This window comes from Juglans regia, chromosome 2 (genome assembly GCF_001411555.2).
Source record: "Juglans regia cultivar Chandler chromosome 2, Walnut 2.0, whole genome shotgun sequence".
NCBI lineage: Eukaryota > Viridiplantae > Streptophyta > Magnoliopsida > Fagales > Juglandaceae > Juglans > Juglans regia.
In genome coordinates, this window is record NC_049902.1 from 11,515,772 (window position 1) to 11,536,342 (window position 20,571).

General features: G+C 32.6%; 1 protein-coding gene across 1 annotated transcript; it reads right to left on the reverse strand.

The window, feature by feature from the left end:
* Positions 1–4,923: 4,923 nt before the first annotated feature.
* Positions 4,924–8,530, reverse strand: LOC109020775 (patellin-4-like). The gene is made up of 4 exons (XM_019003297.2): positions 7,132–8,530; positions 6,274–6,398; positions 6,037–6,178; positions 4,924–5,650 (listed from the first exon to the last, which is right to left on the reverse strand). The coding sequence occupies exons 1-4, from the start codon at positions 8,461–8,463 to the stop codon at positions 5,390–5,392; spliced, it is 1,860 nt and encodes a 619-aa protein (XP_018858842.1). The 5' UTR covers positions 8,464–8,530; the 3' UTR covers positions 4,924–5,389.
* Between the last annotated feature and the right edge of the window lie 12,041 nt (positions 8,531–20,571).

Sequence of the window (20,571 nt, forward strand, 5' to 3'; positions counted from 1 at the left end):
GAGAAAGATGAAACACCACCTACGCCATTCGCATCATGATATGAAGCATGATGCAGACTAGGTATGGCTTGGGAAAAAACAAAATGAGTGCAAACTAATATGAAGCATGCCATTCGCATCATTTTCCTCACCACATCACAAAATGAGCAAATGTTTTCTTTGAGTATTTTTTACAAATACATGCTATTCATTTCTCAAAATGACGTTATCAATCTATATGCCTACATATTTCCATAGCCCAGATTACAATCACCATAATAATGAGATTATAATCACTTGTACTTTACACGGCATTTGAAAAAATTGAAAAAATGAGTGTTACTCGCCTTTGTAGAGAATATCGGCAGGAAGCTCTCTCTCTCTCTCGACGTCGAGATTAGTCCGTTGTGACTTTGGGCGCTCCATCCTACACCTAGCTCGGGGGTTCGAGTTGCCGTCGTGGTAGTCAAGAGTCTTGAGAGAGGGATTTATGAAGGGAGGTCATCTCGAGATTCAGGGAGGGGGAGGAAGAACGCGGGGAGGGAGGGGGGGAATTCGAAATTAGATTTTGGATATTTTGTAGCTAAACGCACGTTTAACTGGAATTCAAAAAATAAAAAATAAAAAGGGGGAAAAGCCACATCATATTTCGTGTGCCGTATGTGGGGAAGTATGCAGATGGGTAGAATATTTCTATAAAAAATCACGAGTACCGTAATGCCTCTAATAAGATAGATATCAACAAATCTATTCATCATTTTCTTTTTTATCATCTTTCCATCATTTCATAATGTGTCATTAGATAATTGGATACTATTTATTATATTTCACTTGTAAACTAATCATCTAATATTATATCATGAGATGATGAGATGATGATGAAAATGAAGATAATGATGGGCATTACTCGATAGATAAATAACATGGAATATGATTAGTTTAGATAGTGAGATGAGATGAGATGAAATGAGTTTAGAATATTATTTTTTAATATTATTATTATTTTATAATTTGAAAAAAATTAAATTATTTATTATATTTCATATGAAAATTTAAAAAAATTATAATGATAAAATAAAATAAGATAAAAATAATTAAAAATATTTCTATATCCCAACGAAATTAATTCTAATTGAAAAGTTTTACCCAATTTATTTAGAAGGCGTACCTAACCCAAATTAGGCGTCTAGATGAAAACACTTAAAAAGTGTGGTATATATTTTCTGTTAATTAATGGAGAGGATGAGGTGCCAATCACCCATTTGGTGGTGTGAAGCCCAGCTCCACACCACGTCCGGTCCAAATATGGACTCATAATCAAATGATAGGAAATCAGATTACATGACATTGAAATTTGAACATCAATGAGGGCATATGATGGGGTTTGATAGAAAGAAGATGAACTGGACTAATAATAAATTATGACACTACAAACTCCTATTCAATTATGATAAATGTGGAAAACCAAAAGAAAGGAACTTACCCTCTAGAGATTTAAGACAATCTAATCCTCTCTCTTCGTATATTTTTATAGAGAAATTATACTTGCAGTTGTGAGTGTGCAAGCTCCGTGCAGTCGTTTTGAAAAAAATAAATAAATATAAGATCCACATGAAAAGAAATTAATTTTTTAACAGTGAACTTCACTTTTTTTTTAAAACGATTACACGACGTTTGCATATTCTACGACTGTACGTAGCATTACTCATTTTCATAATATGTGTCAAACTTTTAAGTTCCTCGTCGACAATACGAAAAGATTTGGTTCTTTTTCAAATATTCCCATAGCGAGAAAGCTATTACAAATTAGTTATATATTCTTTGTGGACAATAATCTTTTTTTCTTTTTTTCCAAAGTAAATTTTTTTGAATGTTATAGATTGCTAAGGATAATAGAAATTTATGAAAAGGCATCCAGGCAGAAGCTTTATAAGGAGAAAACCTTTATTTTCTTGAGTAGAAACAATACAAAAAAGGTACAGGATATAACATTGTAGAAATAGTAGGGATCAACTCAAGACTTGTGAGAAATTTTTGGGCTTTTCATGTTTGAAAGGAAATGAAACCAAAATTCATTGGGTGCACTAGACTCCAATGGGGAAAAACAAATCTATTAGGCCTAGATTCGAAACTAACATCAACTCATATCATCTCATTATTATAATTTTTTCAAATTCTCACATAAAATAGAATAAACAATTCAACTTTTTCAAATTTTAAAATAATAATAATATTAAAAATAATATTCTAATAATATTTTATTCAACTCATCTCAACTTATCTCTAAAACCAAACGAGGCAGATTAGGGTGGCGAATCCTAGCTCTCTGCAAGGGTGGAGAATCCTGCAAAACCCCAGCTCTTTGCAAGACTTTTGAAACTCAAATACTTTTCACACGGTGACTTCTTGAAGGCAGAATTGAAGGATAAACCTTGCTATGTTTAGAGAAACATCATAGCGAGCTAGCTTCTACTAAATGAGGGATTGATATGGAGACTTAGTAATGGACAAATTATAAAATGTTTGGAAGGATGGGATGATTTCGAGGCGGGTGTCAAATTCAATCTCTAGTTTAGATATTGAGTGAAAATCATGTTTGTGTAGCAGGTTTATTGATAAAGATACGTACAAAATGGTGGAATGGTCCTTTGCTAAAGAACATTTTAACAATCTGATCAGAAGTTGAAGAAATATGCAGAATTTTAGTAAGCCTCTGTGGTAATGCAGACAAATTGATTTGGTGGTGTATAGGGAATGGAAGTTCTCAGTTTGGAGTGCTCACCGCTTGCAAAGAGAGCTAAGTGCTCTAGCTTAGAGAGACCCTTGATTGGGAAGCAAAAAGAGTGAACTTTGATCTTGAATCTAATGACTAAAAAATCCAAATGCTACAGACACTCCAGAAATCTTGTCTAGATGCTCTTCCAACAAGATTGAATTTGTTTTATAGGAAAATCATTGAGAGTCAGCTCCTCTTGTCCTATATGCATACCATTGTCAAAAACTGCAAAAGATGCTCGGAATCAACGCTCGAGGAAGCTAGGTGAAAAAAAGAAGTGCGGCAAAAGAGTCTTGCATGCAAGTTATATATAGCAGATCTACATCAAGTGTTGGTTGCTGAGGAAATGGAAGAAACTCCTGAAGAGACTAGACTTTCAGCCATCCCACTAATTGGCTTGTCAACTAGGCAAAGGAAACTCAAAGCTGGGAGTACAAGTCTCTATTGCACGACTGAGTATGAGAGTATTAAGGCGATAACACTCTAATACTGAAGTGGGAATGCCCCATTAATGGCGTTTCAAAATATAAACTGGGATGCAGGTGGGAGTTGGCGGATGAGAGCTGTAAGAGGATTTATTTCAGATGCTTCTACTGTAAAAACAATGGCAATTCTATTAGCAGTCTTTCTCTGTTGTGTTCGGATTAAACAGTCTATTACCTATATAAAAGTTCAAGTAATGCATTCACAAAACCTTTCATCTCTTGATACAAAGTACTGATCTTCGGCTTCTCAACCCTTCCTCTACGCAGATTGAAGATATTAAGAGGATCACTATTTCCTTCTTTCATGCGTAATTGGGAAGTTCGACATATTAAACAAGAGGCTAATGAAGCAGCTCTTGTTTCATTAGCCTCTTGTTTTGGCTGAGAATGCTTAAATGAAAGATGGTCCAAAATTGTAATTGAGTCGAATTATATCTGAATAATGTTATACACTATATTCTAATCCTATTTTTTATCATACTAAGTAGTATGTGGCATATTCATCACCATTAAATAATAAATAATCATACAATAAATGATCATTTAATGGTAATAAATTTGTCACACAAAAAAAAAAAAAGTCATATATTTTGGACTTAAATGTGTTGTACAGAAAAAAGAACCCGATTTATGAGATTTCAACAATACATATTTGATAGATTCCTAATAACAAAACCTTATCAAGTCATTAATTGAGTTGAATTAAAAGGATTTAAAAACATGTTATATATATTTGTTTAGAACTCTTGAATGCATTCAAAATGTCTTAGATAGCAAGTTATATGGATGATTTAGGCCCTGTTTGGATATTGAGCTGAATTGAAATGAGTTGAATTCTTTATGAATAGTAGTGAGTTGAGATGGAGGAATAAGTTTTGTGAGACCCACCTAAGATGAGTTTAGATGTATTTAGATGTTAAGATGAATTTAGATATATTTATGGGAAGTTGAAAAAAGGTTGTGGGTCCTGCGTGTAAAAATGTGTTATGTTGGAAAAGGTTGTGGGTCCCGTATGTAAAGAGGTTTTAAGTTTAGATGAGTTTAGTGATTTGATAGTTGGGTGTTTAGATGTTAGACTCAGCTTAAAATTAGACTGAACTGAATTGATCTCAGTTCAGTCCAAATTCCAAATGTGATCTTAGTCTGGAGTAGTTTGGATTCAGAGATGAGTTGAGATGATTTGTGAATAGTAGAATAAAAGTTAAATTATTTATTATATTTTGTATGAGAATTTGAAAAAATTATTTTAAGATCTGAAAAAGTTGAATTGTTTATTATATTTTGTGTGGGAATTTAGGAAAGTTGTAATAATGAGATGAGTTGAAATGAGTTGAGGTGAGTTTTGAATACAAACGAGATCTTAACTTGTCATTCTAATTCCTCTTGAAATTATTCTTAATCACTCTTAGATAAACACCTAACATGTCAGTTGAGTTTTGAACAATAATACTAGAGAACTTAATTCGCTTGGCCAAATTTTCAGATCTTGTAAAGTACCTAAAATCTTTCTTTTATGTTTACTTCAATCTTTCATTCATTTGGTGAATTCCCTTATAATTTTCAAAACAGAATATACCAATCAACCTATCATTTGGATACATAGATCAGAATCGACTTTTGACAAGCAATATGTATGAGTTAATACAATATTGTGATTCACAAACAACATAAAATCGAGCATCATGCCTTCAAAGTTTCAACTTTCTTTGAGTAAAACACAAACTGATCAGAAACCAATCAAAGTCTAAAAGCTCGTAGACCTCTTACTCATGATCATGAGTTATGTATGTTAATGATTTTATAAGATTGATGGAGAAGTACAGAGAAAGAGCCTCCCTTTTGTCACTCTAGAGTCTACTTTATATAGACCTACATGATGAAAGTCACCTTATCCTGCTTCAAACATAAATAATACTCAATATTCATGGATCTTAATTAGTTGCTAATACATTGTGAACAAATTTATTGCTCTAGCCCTTATCATAGCCATGCGATATTGCCCTTGGAATCTCTACCTAGCTAGAGTTTTCTAACTCAATGGAAGGTAGAAATTCTTATTGTTATTTAACAACATATCAAACATAGAAAAGTAGTATTTTTAAAGAGGTTTAGCTTGATCAGCAAGTCATGTTATATATCTGTACGTAGTTTAAGTAGAGGAGCTGATCTTCTTGATCTTGTGTCGATAAAGAATACGCTTTTTCTTGAACGATAAATTCTGAACTATGAGCATAACTTTTCCAGGTTCTTTGTTCTTGAAAGAATTACGAACTGGACCCTCCTGCACACCCATTTTCCTTTCCCTTTGAACAATAATGCTGTACGATCCCTCATGACTTGGTTCAAATTCCTCCTTGTAGTTCACTTCCCAACCCGTGACAGAAAGTTCCCAGATTAAAGTAGTTCCTGCCTGTTAATATGAAAAAGAACAGAAACATGCATTTAATAGAATTGAACACCATTCACTATACAAGTTTTAAGAGTCCTCTAAAGATCACCACTTAACAAGCTATTTTTCATTTGATGCTTTGCCCAACTTACCACATGAGACACAATAGATTAAGAAGATTAAGGCCCCGTTTGGATTCAGAAATGAGATGAGATGAATTGAAATGGTTTGTGAATAATAGTGAGATTTGTGAGTTGAAATATGTGAATAATAGTGAATAGTAGTGATCTCACCTCATCTCTCAATCCAAACCGGCTCTAATAATAAGAATATTAAGATTTTAAGAACTTTACCAGTTACTTAAAAAATAATGTCCACTTGAATATAGAAAATCTAGCTGTGTGTACCTCTGACACTGGGATATTAATAGTTTCTGTTGATCCTGCCTTGACAACAACTTCCATTACAGCATCTTCAATGGAGAACTCAGAATCATTTTCCTGCTTAAGGCCACCACAATGGACAGGAATTTCCTCGGCAGGGATGTACCTGCATTAGTGAGGCTTTTACTTAGTTTCCATAATATCAGATAGACCCATCCAGATATGCAGTCTAGTAAGGAGAAAATTGGAAATATTTCTTACTTGAGCAAAGTTTCTGTAACCTTGGAAGGGCGTGCAAAGACAAATTTACTCCTAGTTTGTTGGGTTAGGAAAGGTGATAGGAGAGCAGTGAAGGCATAAAACCAGAAAGGGACATTGATGAATATCTGAAACAAAGACATGTGGTTAGCCTTCGGTTATTGTGAAGAGAAATCTAAAAATGCAGATTAATTTGAAGCAAAATCTAAGTGGTTACATTGGAAATTTGGAAGTAAAACCCATGCAGGTTTGAAATCTATGGAAAAAAAGTTGTGAAAATTCGATGTATGTTCTTTATATCTATAGTTTAATCCTATATAATTTGTAACATGATCATGTATACATCATGAAACGAAAGTGTTTGAGCAAAATCCTAGTTTTGAATGTGAGAGAACAATGGCTTGAGCAGATTTTTATATGGCCTGAAGAAAACACAGTATTCACCATGCAAATCATCAATTTATGAAAAGTAAAAGAGGGAAAACCGACTTTTATGATGAAAATAATTTTGAAGAAGCAAGCAAATTAATTATCGCGGTAGGTTTGTCACAACCATGTTTTTTTTAAAAAGATATAATTTAGCCTCGTTTATTTTTGCAGATGAGATGAGATGAGATTAAAATTAAAAATTGAATAAAATATTGTTAGAATATATTTTTTTAATATTATTTTTGTTTTGAGATTTGAAAAAGTTGAATTGTTTATTTTATTTTGTGAGAATTTGAGAAAGTTGTAATGATTAGATGAGATGAGATGAGATGAGATGAGTTAAAATGAGTTGTGAAAACAAATGAGGCCTAAACATGAGTAAAACCATGCACCATGAAGATAAAAAACTATAAAGTGTAAAGAAAATATTACATTTTTTTCAACAAATTCTGGATAGTTATCTTGGAGAAGCCCAACCACTTGCTTTATAGAACACCAAAGCTCCTTCTTTGAGGGGCCTGAAGTGTTCCTAAGATTACTGATTTGGAGCAATGAAGACACACCACCAGGCTTGAAATCAAGTTTTTGAATCCCCTTCTCCATCAACTGAACCCTCCACCTCAAGAACTTTTCATGCTTCTCCTCAGTCCCTAGCATCTTGTTATACATCTCATTGTCTCCAAGCAACCCGAAGTTATTGTAGCATACTGGGTGGCCTTGGCGGTCCAAGCCATTCATGTAGCACATCATGTCAAGTTCAGTACTATCAATGCTTTCTTTCAATATCGAATCAATATTATTTTCTTTCCTCCATTGAAGGGTATTCCTTAACATTTCAAAAGCATCATTGACCTTGAATTCTCTAGCCTTCAAGAACTTCAGTAGTATTATATCAGTGGCATTATCTCCTTTACTAGGCAATAATGGTATCTCCCAAAGCGCAATATCCTTATCGACATTAAGATTTTCTTCCTCAATAGGCAAATGGGTCTTATCTTGCTTGGACTCTTTGCTCTCTTTGGCACCATTCTTGTCAGCGTTTTCTTCTTCTATCCCTTCAAGTACCAACTTTTCATTTTCTTCACTCTTTTCTTCTTTTTTCTCCCTGATCTCTTTTCTCACTTTCTTCAATGATTTTGCATTCTCTTGCAAATCCATTTGCTCTTTCTTCCCCTTGAACAAATGATTGCCATTGATTGATTCTTCAACCTTTGCTCTCAGCTCAGCCAATGCCTTCTTCTCATACTCTTTCCAATCTGAAGGAAAGTTGCTCATATCCGAATATGAAGAACTCCTCTCAACTGTAAGAGGTGGCTGTGAATTAACATCACTTCTTTCAGCTTCATCTTTCTTCTTCTTCTCCACTGTTTCATCGACATTATTTTTATTCTCATGGATCCATAGCTTTCCCTTGATAACTTCATCAATCTTCATTTTGAGTTTTGCAAATGCCTTTTTTTCATGCACTTTCAAGTGAGAGAGGAAGTTGCTTTCTTCCCTAGGCGAGGTATTCTTCTCAGCTACAGGAGATGATGACATATCCTTTCTTTCAGCTTTGCTTTCCTTCTCCTCCACTTTCTTTTCTGTTAGTTCATGTACATTCTTTCCATTATCAATCACTTCCTCCATTTTTTGCACATTATCTTCCTTTGGTTCCCCATTTTGTTCTACACCTTCCACCTTTGCCACTATGACATCTTCGCTTTCAACATTCTGAGATGGCTTTTGCTCTTGCTTTCCATCAACCTCAGTAGTTTTGGCCATTTTTGAAGTTTCCTATATCGAAATTCAGAGCTTTTCTAGTAAATTAGAAAAGTAGAAACAATTGCTTAAAATATGGAAAGAAAAATGTAAAAAGAGAGTAGGGGAGAGAGAAAAAGGGTTGAAGAACACAGACCTCACACCTAGCCACTTTTGTCTCCTGTGTTTTCTCTGCTCCTAATTTTTTTTGGTGGGGGAGAGATCATCAGACAAAGAGAGCTTTTCAATGGTTATATTTAAGTGTTTGAAAAAATCACCAAAATTAGTTACTTAACTAGAGTTTTCTTGAGTTGGTTATAACATATATAGTCTATTTAGATCAATGGTACTATATTTAGATCGATAATAAGTTAATTATTTAAATTTATATTAATTTTAAAGCTTAATGAATAAATTATAATATGGATAAATTACAAAATAAAGCTATGTTCATTGTCCAACCAATGAGAATATTGTTTATAATGAATTTGCATACCCCTACTTATATGTATATACATACATTTATTTGTTTATGTAATTCATATTTGGAGTGAATATTTATAAACCATAATGAATGAAGTGCCTCCTTCCCCCTCTCTCTCGTAAAAAAATCAAGAGTTTCAGATTTAATTTTCGTCGGAAGGGGAGGAGGTCTCGGCTTCCTCCTCATTCTCCTCCATTCATCTACCTTGTCTATCATGATTTCTTATTATTAATTAAAATATAAAAAAGAGTTCATCTCTAGGACGTTTTTCTGTAGAGGTTGATTCATTTCTTTCTATGAATGGTGATGTTGAGTATCTATTTAGGCAGAAAATATTGTCTTTTGGACATTTGTTTGTAGAGAATATCAGCAATAGTGAAGACCAGACCAGTCACAAAAGAAAATAGTGTACTAGTAGAGCTCCAAATGTATTATTTTGGTTGATGATGTCATGTTTGATATGAGAACATGCTAAAATATATGCGGTCATGGATGTAAATTTATTTGATTATTGAATGATGACAATTTCTCTTAAAAAACAAAAACTATAATGCATTCTAAGAACAATTTGAGAGCATGAAATTTAGATATTATAGAATATATAGTTTGGGGAGTACAAATTATTTTGGCCCGCCCTACTCGTGCACTACTCCTAAAATGGTTAGGAGACCTTTTATCATAGCTACCTAACTCCCCCAAAATAGTTGGAACTGCTTATTTACTTCCCAACTCCCCAAGGAGTTGGAACTGTAAATAAGTATATAGCTTCTAAGAGCATTCTCATTGGCTTGGGTAAATACATTTTTAAAATTTAGCCAATATCACACTTTTTTACATTTGCATATTCCATTTAAATTCAATCTCTATATTGGATTAGCCATTCACATTCTATATAATACTAAAATATTATTATTTTAATAATTAATTAATTAAATTTATTTTTATCACATTTTATAGTTCTACCAATTAAATGTTAATAATAATTATATTCTAGTTAAATTAATATTAAAAAAATTATTATTAAATGTTAATAATAATTATATTCTAATTAAATTAATATTAAAAAAAGTTTTATTAAATGTTAATAATAATTATATTCTAGTTAAATTAATAGTAAAAAAAGTATTATTAAATGTTAATAATAATAATTATATTTTAATTAAATTAATATCAAAAAAGTTTTATTAAATGTTAATAATAATTATATTTTAATTAAATTAATATCAAAAAAGTTTTATTAAATGTTAATAATAATTATATTTTAATTAAATTAATATTAAAAAAGTATTATTAAATGTTAATAATAATTATATTCTACTTAAATTAATATTAAAAAATTATTATGAAATGTTAATAATAATTATATTCTAAATGTTAAATGTTAATTATATTCTAATTAATTTAATTTGTTTGTTTGGAGTGAGAAATTAGTATTTTAATATTTAGAGAACCAATTATGGTTCTCTATATTTGGCCAATGACTGTAGTAAAAATGAAAATTATTTTGAAGATGACCAATTCAATGTAGAGTTTTTTTATACAAGTTATCTAAATTTTAGATAATTTTTTCATTTGACCAAACTAACGAGAATGTTCTAAAAGATTTATTCCTCAAAATTGTTTACGGATGTATATTTTAATGCCGAGCTATTTAATTAAAGGGAAATAATATTTATAATCATGAAATACATAAATGTCGAGCAATCTTTTTGAAAAAAATTAATTTTAATAATAAATTTTATTTTTTTTAAATAATTGTGTAATATTTATACACTCTACGACTGTTGAAACACACAACACACTAGTAGGTATTTGTGTAATTTTGCTAAAATGAAGTGCCCAGAAAGTTTCCTGCAATATCCTCGGTTTTCCTCAATGATTTCAACTACAGTATGTTTACATATATTTATACGTTTACACACATTCTTGTTAGTCATGGATGGTACTGCTGCAGTGTGTTATGGCCTAATAACGACTGCATATAGCATTATTTTTAATTAGATGTCTTCTTTATTTTGTTCAAATTTTCTTATATACGTAAGCTATCTCAATCCACCCAATCACCTTTGGATCATTTGGCCACCATTGACCATCGCTTTTAGTATTTGGGATCCTATGTGGGATATTTAATTAGTCGCTACCAAATTCCTATTTTTCTTGTTAGATTTTATGATGGAAAAGAATCTTTACGAAATTACCTGTTTGTGACATTTTTTAGAAGGAAAATATTTTAATTACAAAATAATTATATAAAAATAAATTTATAGACTGATGTGGCTTGATGTGGTATATTAGATTGTAAAATTAATTTTATTATAAAATAAATTTAACGAATTCTATAAAATCAAATTAATTTATAAATTTATTTTATATAATTTCCATATGTCTATAACAATTCTTTTCTTAAAAATACTAGTCTTGAAAAAATTAATAAGTTTTTTTTTTTTTTTAAATTTTCAAGTGATATGATAAAACGTTTGAAATTTACTTTTTGTGACTGACTTTTTGTTTGCGCTGAAATTGTTGGATAAACATTCAAACGTCATATCACCATTAAAGTTCAATGCTCTACCATTTTTTCTTTTTTTTTTTTATGGCAATAGTCTCATTTCATTAATGAAAATGAAGTTACAAAAATGACTTAATATATGGACAAATTCAAACTATAAGCCAACTATGCTTAAGTTTTGAGCCTTCTCCACACATAAATTCTTTTGTAGCGGACATTGTCTTAACTTCTCAATAAACTCTCTCTAAACAGAGAAAGCGTTCTGTAAACAGAACTAGAAGGCCCCTCTATCCTCCTAGGGAGGAGAAGTACGAGACACTGCTATAGATACTAAATCCAATAAACTAAACTACAAAGCCACATGCCTCGGTGTGACCCGGACGACACGCCCACCACAAGCATCGGCTTCTTGAGCCCTGATGGCACGCGCATCCAGCTCACGCACAGACACAACAACCTTCACTACGCAGGTAGCACCTACGTGCGAACACTGGTCGTACGATATCACTGGCCATAACATCGCCCCCCACTCTCGAATAGCTCTTGCCCCAGATTGCGTACGATCCAAAGGCACAACACCTCACTTGGGTCAACAAAAGAACACAAAAACACAAAAACAGACACTACACAATACTGGAACAGAACAAAAACAGAGAACCAAATCGAATGAACAGTGCACGATGCGACGGCAGTGGCGCGTGCAGGGTGCTAGTCACTCTGGAAGGAAAACCGCCAGTCACTCGTGGAAGCCCCGGAGTCAAGGAGGCCAGAGAAGCCGAGCGTGGCATTGGCATAGGGCTCCGCGGTGGCGCGTGATGAGCACGCGTCAACGAGATCCGGAACTTCGTCCCTCGCGTGCGGGTTACGCTCCACTCCGATGAACGCCGTATTTGGTGGACTTGAAGATCGGCGGCTGGGCTTCATCCCGGTGGGGCGCGTGTAGGAAGTAGATGGCTGCAAAGACCCGAACGACAATCCTCCCTTATTCGGCCTGAAAAACAAAACAAAATAAAAAACACTACACAGAAATAAAACTGGACAGACGAAAAGGGGGAGGGGAAGGAGAAAAGAGGGGGGAGGAGCCAGAGCTCCCACCTCCTTTCGATTCAAACTGGAGCTTTAGGGTTTAGAGAGAAGGAAGAGGGTTTTTTCTAGAGAGAGAAGGAAAAAGGAACTGGGCAGACTCGGAAATAATGCTCTACCATTAACCTTTACATTTTCAATGTAAATTACCTAAAGATAATCGGCATGCATGCATAATTTCCTGTAAGAAAAATGAATATTCATCATGAATTATTTATAATAAAATAAATATTATTTATAATCAAAATAAATTCGTTTTAATAAAAAATAACTGATAATAAATAAATAATTTTTTATAATGATTATTTTTATAATTCATAAATATGTTCGATTGAACAATTAACTATATATATATATATATAACCCTTAAAAAAAACAAAAAAAATTAACTATATATAACCATTTCAATGTACTACGTCCATTAACGTTCGAAAGAAGTCTGTTTATATAAGTGGTTCAGACTAGCTCCCTGAGGAACGTCGTAAAATTAAAGAGAATTGGTAAACATAATTTTTTTTTATGGAAGTTCAATATTATATGCATGTTCAAATCAAATGTACTACGATTGAAAGGCGAGGATGTATTACTACGTACGTACCGTTTAGAAGATTCGAACAAGATCTATCAATTAAGTTTGTTTCGTTTGATTATGCAGTTCAGATGAAATGAGATGTTTTGTTAAAAATTGAATAAAATGTTGTTATAATATAATTTTTTCATATTATTTTTATTTTGAGATCTGAAAAAATTGAATTGCTTATTATATTTTGTATGAAAATTTGAGAAAATTATAATAATTATATGAGATGAAATAGTTTGATTTTGTATAATCAAACAACGTCCTTGAATTGTGTTCAAATATATATGTCAGTATAGATATATTTTCGTCAATGATCACGGCTCTTAGAAATCGAACCAAAAGATTAGCAAAATTCCTCCAACATTGGAACAATATGATCATAAAATGTGTAAGTATTACTTACTGCGATGCTTTTTCCCAACCCCAAAAATTCCTTCATTTTTTCCTTGAGGGTGCATATAAATAAATATATATATATATATATATATATTCCCATTAATTAACATTCAAATGTATTACCATTAATTAGCTTTTGAAAGATTGAATCAGTTTGTTAATATCTTCTACATATAAGTATTATAAGTATGCTAAGTTTGAACATATTTAAAATGTGTTAAATTTGAACATATATATATAAAGAGAAATGATTTGTAGAAGCTCCAAATAGACAAGTTCCATACAAACATTTGTAAAAAAGTAGACCCCACCTTAAAAAAATGTAAAAAAACTATTATTTATTTGTGGGACTCATTGTTTTACGAAAGGCTTGTATGAGATTTGTCTATTTATGACTTGTATCTAGCATTACTCATATATAAATGCCCTGATCTCTTCCAGCTTGCTTCATGATAATCAAGAGATATCACACATTCACACGTACATGACAAATGACGTAGAAAATTTACATCATGTTGCTCCATATTTATGGTGCCACCCCAATGGTCATTGTTCAAAGACTATCTAGCTAGTGAGGGCTCTTATCTCTCTTTTTTTAGATGTTGAAGAAATTTGAGAGGATATGAAAAATAAATACGACTTTGAGGCATATAGAACATTATATATCTTTAAGGTGATAATTTCATCTACTCAAAAGAGTTTGTTACCGGGTTATAAGCAATTCACCTCTAGAATATAACAAAATCACAAAATGCAGATAGCAATTCTGAAAATTTTCTTTTAGAATTTCTCTGCAAAATTGTGTATGAGACTGAAAATATGGGAGAATTGAATGTTTAAATTCGTGGGTCTCATCTTCTATTTATAGAGAATGAAGTGACATCATGTGAAATATCATAATTCTTAACTTGTAACTTTTAAATAGCAGTTACTAATTTAAAGATCATAATATTTCACTTAGAGAATAAGGGACATGCCTGATCAAGTGGTTGGACACCTCTCTTTCCCAATTGAGGCTACTAGTTTAAAACACACTTGTGACACATTTTTAGATTTATCAATTTTGAAGCATATATAAGCTTGCGTGCAGCCTTGTGTCACCAATTCGAATGGACCATGCGCCTCTCCAAATGGGCAGTGCACCCCTTGGGCTATCACATGCTTTGTTAAAATTAAATCATCAAGGTGTAGTCAAGGAATTTATTTTCTTTTGAAATAACACACCCTTATCACTGAATCAATACATCTTATTGTAGTAGTGGTTCACGAAAAATAAATAATAACTCATATTGAATAAATTCACATATTTAATATCACAATCTACAATATAAATATAACAATAGCTCCCACGTTCATTCACTTGTTGGTGCTCTTAATTAGTATTTGGTCATAACCAGACTCGAGCTTGCTAAAATTGTCAACACCCTCAATCAATACATACATGCACCAACCAATTATCATTTTTGGGCACACTAGTTTGGCTTCAACATATTTTCTCACACTACACCACATGATCTCTCATAGTGTGCTAAGAAGCAACCCACTTTCTCTCGCGACGTTGCTATGTTGATAGTCAAGGGTGGTCAAAAGCTAAATTGTTAGTTTTCTTACATCGAAATAAATAAATATATATATATTTGCCCACACTAAACTAAATCTAGAGTCATACAAATAAAAAATAATAATTTTTTAAAAAATGAATAGAGGGGGCCTCAAAATCGACCTGTTTTAGGGTAGCCAGATCCACCCTTCAATCACTCCATGCTAAGATGACAACATCCACTCTAGGTGGGATTGATTTCTAGCCATCCCAAGCCAATATGGCTAGGTCTATTCTCAATATTAGCTCCCCGACTACTTGGTCCAGTAGTCCCTCGATAGTGTTTGTTCCTTTTGGAGCCTCGAGTCCTTTGTAGAGTTGTAATTGAGTCAAGTCGAGCCGAGCCAGTCTTTGAATTGTTGAGCTCGGCTAGTTCAAAAAACTCGAGCTTGAGTTCAAGACTTTTATCTAATCGTTGTTGAAGCTCGACTCAGTGAGCTGAGTTCCTAGCTTGAGCTTAAGCTGAGCTTGACCCAGAAATGAGCTCGAGCCGACTCGGCTTAGCTCGAGTTGTTTATTTTTTTAATAAAATTTAATAATTATGAAATTAAACAATCTGCAAAAAGATTCTAAATTTAATGAGATTTTTTACAATTAACAAGTAGACCTCCTATTGAGTTAGAGAATTGTGAAAATTTATAAATAATTAATATATAACTAGTTGATATTTACCCACTATAATTATATAATTTATGTCTACATAAATTACTAATACGATACACATAATATAATAGTATATATCAACACTTCATATATGGTTTCTACATTCTAGCATATGAAATTATTAAATCCTACCAACTAACAAAATTATAAAATAGTTACCATAATTTGTTAACTTAAGTACTTAACTAAATAACATATAGCTATGAAGCATATTCAATATGTAGGCATAAGTGACTAGGCATAATAATTAGGTTACAGACTATATATTTAATCATAAAAGGTTCTATACTTATATTATTTACTAATGTATACACACACACATATATATATATATATACATTTTAATAGGTGTGTAAGCAGTTCGATTTGGTCTGGTTTTGGACATTTTTAAGAATCGAGCCGATATATATCAGTTTTGAAAATTTAAGAACCGATACCGGACCGATTCACTATTAAAACTAGAACTTCCAATCTTTTTCATTTTGGGTCCAGTTCGGTTTTACGGATAAACAAAATTATACTCCAACAAAAATTTAGCATGTGATTGACCCATATCCTTTATTTTATGTTATATTAATATTATATTAATTTTATGTTATAAAATTAAAATTTATATATTATATCAAAATTTAAATGTTATATTAAAAATTATTAGATTAATTTATGTTATTTTATAATCAAATATTATATTAAGATTTTTTAGATTAATTTTAGATTATAATATTAATAGACATGAATAATAAGATTTTAAAATTTCATGTTATATTAATTAGCAATTTAGCATATAATATATATAATTGTATATAATATAAGAATCATACAAAATTTATTTTATATATAATTTACAAAATTAAAATAATATATATGTACCGGTCTGGTTTGAATTGAACCGGTGTTCTAAAAACCAAAATAGGAACCAGATTGATTTTCAACCGGTTTTTCTAAATAGAAACCGGTACTGGATCATACTAGTTCAGAACTAGACTCAACCGATTTGGTTTTGGTGGGTTCGGTTTGGTTCATCGATTTGTTGATTTTTTTTTACAACCAGCCTATATATTTATTGATGTAGAACGAGTTTTAATTGAATTGAACTAACGAATCGAGTGTGCCTTAACGAGCCTTAGTCAAGTCTAGTATATGTCATTCACTAATCCAGTAGACATCTACTTTCACAGGCGAGTTTCTTTTTCTCATGAGTCGAGTTCAAGTGGCCGGGCTATCAAACAGACTTATTCATTTACCGTCCTAGTACTCTTGGAGTTTGGTACTTAGGCAATCACTTTCCTTTTGTACTACCCCGTGTCTGTAGTATGTAGTGCATATATGGTTGTATCAGCATGAACATATTTTAAAAGCTGAGTCAAGTCAACCCCCATGCATGTTCCAATAGTCATGCATCTTCCTGGAATCCAGCTACATGAGCTGCTCTTCCTCCGCATGCATCGGCTCCTTCAGCGCCTAGACAGGTAGAAAATAAAACCGAAACTCTGAACGCAGTCATAGATCATTGAGGCTCCCAGCTACAAGTGGTCATCTGGGACCAATTCCTGAACCTCGACGTACAAATGACAAGCATTGATTGAGGCTCCCTTATACAATTAGTCTTAGTAGTACGTAATTAACGGAATAATACTAGATATAGTCATGGATTGTATAAGTACCGTGCATCCATTTTAAAAAAGAATGAGATCTACTATTAAAAATTTATTTTTTTTCATATAGAGTCTCATATTTACTCAATTTTCAAAATAAATACGCGGTGCTTACGTACTCACTGCAAATATAATACTGGTTCCTTGTTAATATAACCACTTCGGTAACATATATGCATGTCTCGATCTCAAGCTCATTATTGAGCAATCATCCTAATTTATCAATTTTGACAATCGCCTCTAAGCTAAGAGGAAAAATAAAAACAAAAGAAAATTGTAACATACATCTCCCCAGTTAAAAAGTAAACAAAAAATATAGCCTTCACTGAAAAGTTAAAAATTCAACAAATAAAATAAATAAAAAATGAAAATCATATATTTATTTTTCTTTTGGTTTACTTTTTTCTTCTTTTTAATTTAATATTGTTATAATATTATCATTTTAAAAATTGTTATGGGTAATTTAGATTTTAGGTAGGCAGTTTAGGAAGCGATTGGCAAAATTAATAGCTTAGAAGTTGATTATAAATGGTAAAATAGTTTTGAGGGATTCCTTGTTTGTTTTCACAGATGAGATGAGATGAGTTGAGTTGAAATTAAAGTTAAAAGTTGAATAAAATATTGTTATAATATATTTTTTTTAATATTATTTTTGTTTTGAGATTTGAAAAAGTTAAATTATTTATTTTATTTTGTGTGAGAATTTGAGAAAGTTGTAATGAAAAGATGAGATAAGTTGAAAAGAGTTGTGAAAACAAATGAGGCATAACAAAGATAAAAATAGTGAAAATGATAATTTAAGTGGGGCTAATAATGGGGCACGGGGGTCCCAGTCCTGAACCCGTCGACTGTCGGTGGACTACTCGAGCTGCTCCCGCGGCGAGAGCAGGTCACCGCGTGCCGGCCAGGGGACGGCGGTCTTTCCTGGGCATCGAATAGTCGACTTAGAACTGGTACGGACAAGGGGAATCCGACTGTTTAATTAAAACAAAGCATTGCGATGGTCCCTGCGGATGCTCACGCAATGTGATTTCTGCCCAGTGCTCTGAATGTCACTTCCTTTTGTGCTTCAAAGTAGGGTTGAGCAAAAATCCAAAAATCGGACTTCTAATCTGGCTCCGTTCCGACTCCGACAAAATGGAGTCGGAGTTGGATTTCTTTTCTAATTTTCAGTCGAAGTTGGAGGTGTCGCTGGACCGACTTTGACTCCAACTTTGTACTCAGACTCCCTTTGCCCTCCGACTCTAACTCTAAATCCGACTCCGACTCCGACTCTTAATTTGACTCTGATATTGTACATATTAGGGGTGGGCCCTGCCCCAGCCCCGTGAGGTGGGGCGGATCACCCAGTCCGACAAATGCGGGGGGCGGGGCCACCCGCTCGCATCTGGGCCAACCTCCGGGGGCGGGGGCGGCATTGGGGTGACCCCTGCCCCTACCTCGCCCCGCCCCACCTCACCTCGCCTGTATTTATATATATATTTATATATATATATATATTAAAAAAAAAAAAACCCAGGCATGAAACGACTAGGTTTAAAAATATCAAAACCAACCCTCCCCCTGGCCCCCCTTCTCTCGATTCCCGAACTTTCTTCATTCTCACTTCTCCCTCGCTCTCAGTCTCTCTCTCTCTGAGTTCTCGCACCCCGTCCCTCTCTCTGCATCGTTGTCCCCATCCCCGTCCCCATCCCCATCACCGTCGCCGTCGCACGACTCGCACCGAAGGTCTAAAGGTAAGAAACCCTAAATTCAAAATTTAATTTTTTTGTGATTTATATATTTAATGGAGATTGGAGGAAGGATGAGATTTATCGGAGATGGAGGATAAGATTTTGTGAATTGTGTGTTGTAGAGCTTAGATTGTGCATGTGATTTGAACTTTGAATGACTCTCGTCCGTTTGTTTTTGTTTGCATTATGTAATGTGTGTGAATCATTGAATCATGATATTATTTGTGTCTAATTAATTCGGATTGGAACCCTAAATTAATTTAGGGCTCCAATCCAAAACCCTAAATTAATTTAGGGATTTCAAAGATTGAAACCCCTAAATTAATTTAGGGTTTCGAAATATCCTAAATTTACAATCTCTTATAAATATTTATATTTACAATATTCAGTAACGAAATTTACAATATTTACAATATTTTATGCAGTACCTTAATTTACAATATTTATAAATTAAGGTACTGCATGAACAAAAAGCCAATAAACATAAATTAATGAAAGTCCAACTTATTAGTTATAAATATTGTAACAAAATCATCATCCATTAATTAATCTTTAGAAGAGATTAAGTTATAATTAATTAAGATGAAATATACATATGAATGTGAAGTAATACTTTTTTTATTATACTTTTTTTTATATTCATTATATTGTTGCTATGCTTATATTCTTTCAAGTTTAAGAAACTATATTGTTAATATACTTTACTACATATATAACAAATACCAACAAAAATATATATATATATATATATATATATATATATACACACACACACCTGAAGGATGAAGTATTGTAATCGATGAGTAGCTAGAAACCTAGAAATCATGCATAAAATCTATTTTTTTTAAAAAAAAAAAAAAAGAAAGAAAACAAATTAAAAAATGTATATAATATATCCATGAAGGAAAAATAAAAATAACCAAAGTACTCAATATATATATATATATATATTTTTATCGTGTTTTCGTAGTAGTTATGATCCATTCAATCATGAAATTTTTATTTTTTTTATCGTGTCCGAAATTAAAGATCATCCGGATGTTAATTGTTTGGCATGTTGCTATGTTTTCTATAATTTCAGATTTCTTGTTTGCTTGAGCTCATGGATATGCCAGCAGATTCTAGTGCGAGCTTTCATTTCGCCAAGGGCACCCCTACCTCTACACCTACACCTACCCCTCCTACTCATACCCCTACCCTTAGCCCTACTGCACCTTGCCCCGCCCCCAAGCCCAACAAAAAACCTGTTTCAATAGTTTAGACTCATTTTACCAAACTAGAGGGTGGTGACCCAAGTAACCCCTAAGCCAAGTGTAACCATTGTGGAAAAATTTATGGATGTCACTACAGGAAACATGACACCTCAAAATTAAATGTGCACTTAGGATAGCAATATAAAAAAAGTCCAATATTAAGATCATTATAAGAA

Excerpts from the sequence above, each read along its gene's own strand:
- LOC109020775 (XM_019003297.2), bottom strand. The coding sequence starts at position 8,463 with ATGGCCAAAACTACTGAGGTTGATGGAAAGCAAGAGCAAAAGCCATCT. Across the intron at positions 6,399-7,131 it reads CAGAATTTGTTGAAAAAAAT|ATATTCATCAATGTCCCTTT; the intron begins GTAATATTTTCT and ends TCTTTGTTTCAG. Across the intron at positions 5,651-6,036 it reads TTAATATCCCAGTGTCAGAG|GCAGGAACTACTTTAATCTG; the intron begins GTACACACAGCT and ends TCATATTAACAG.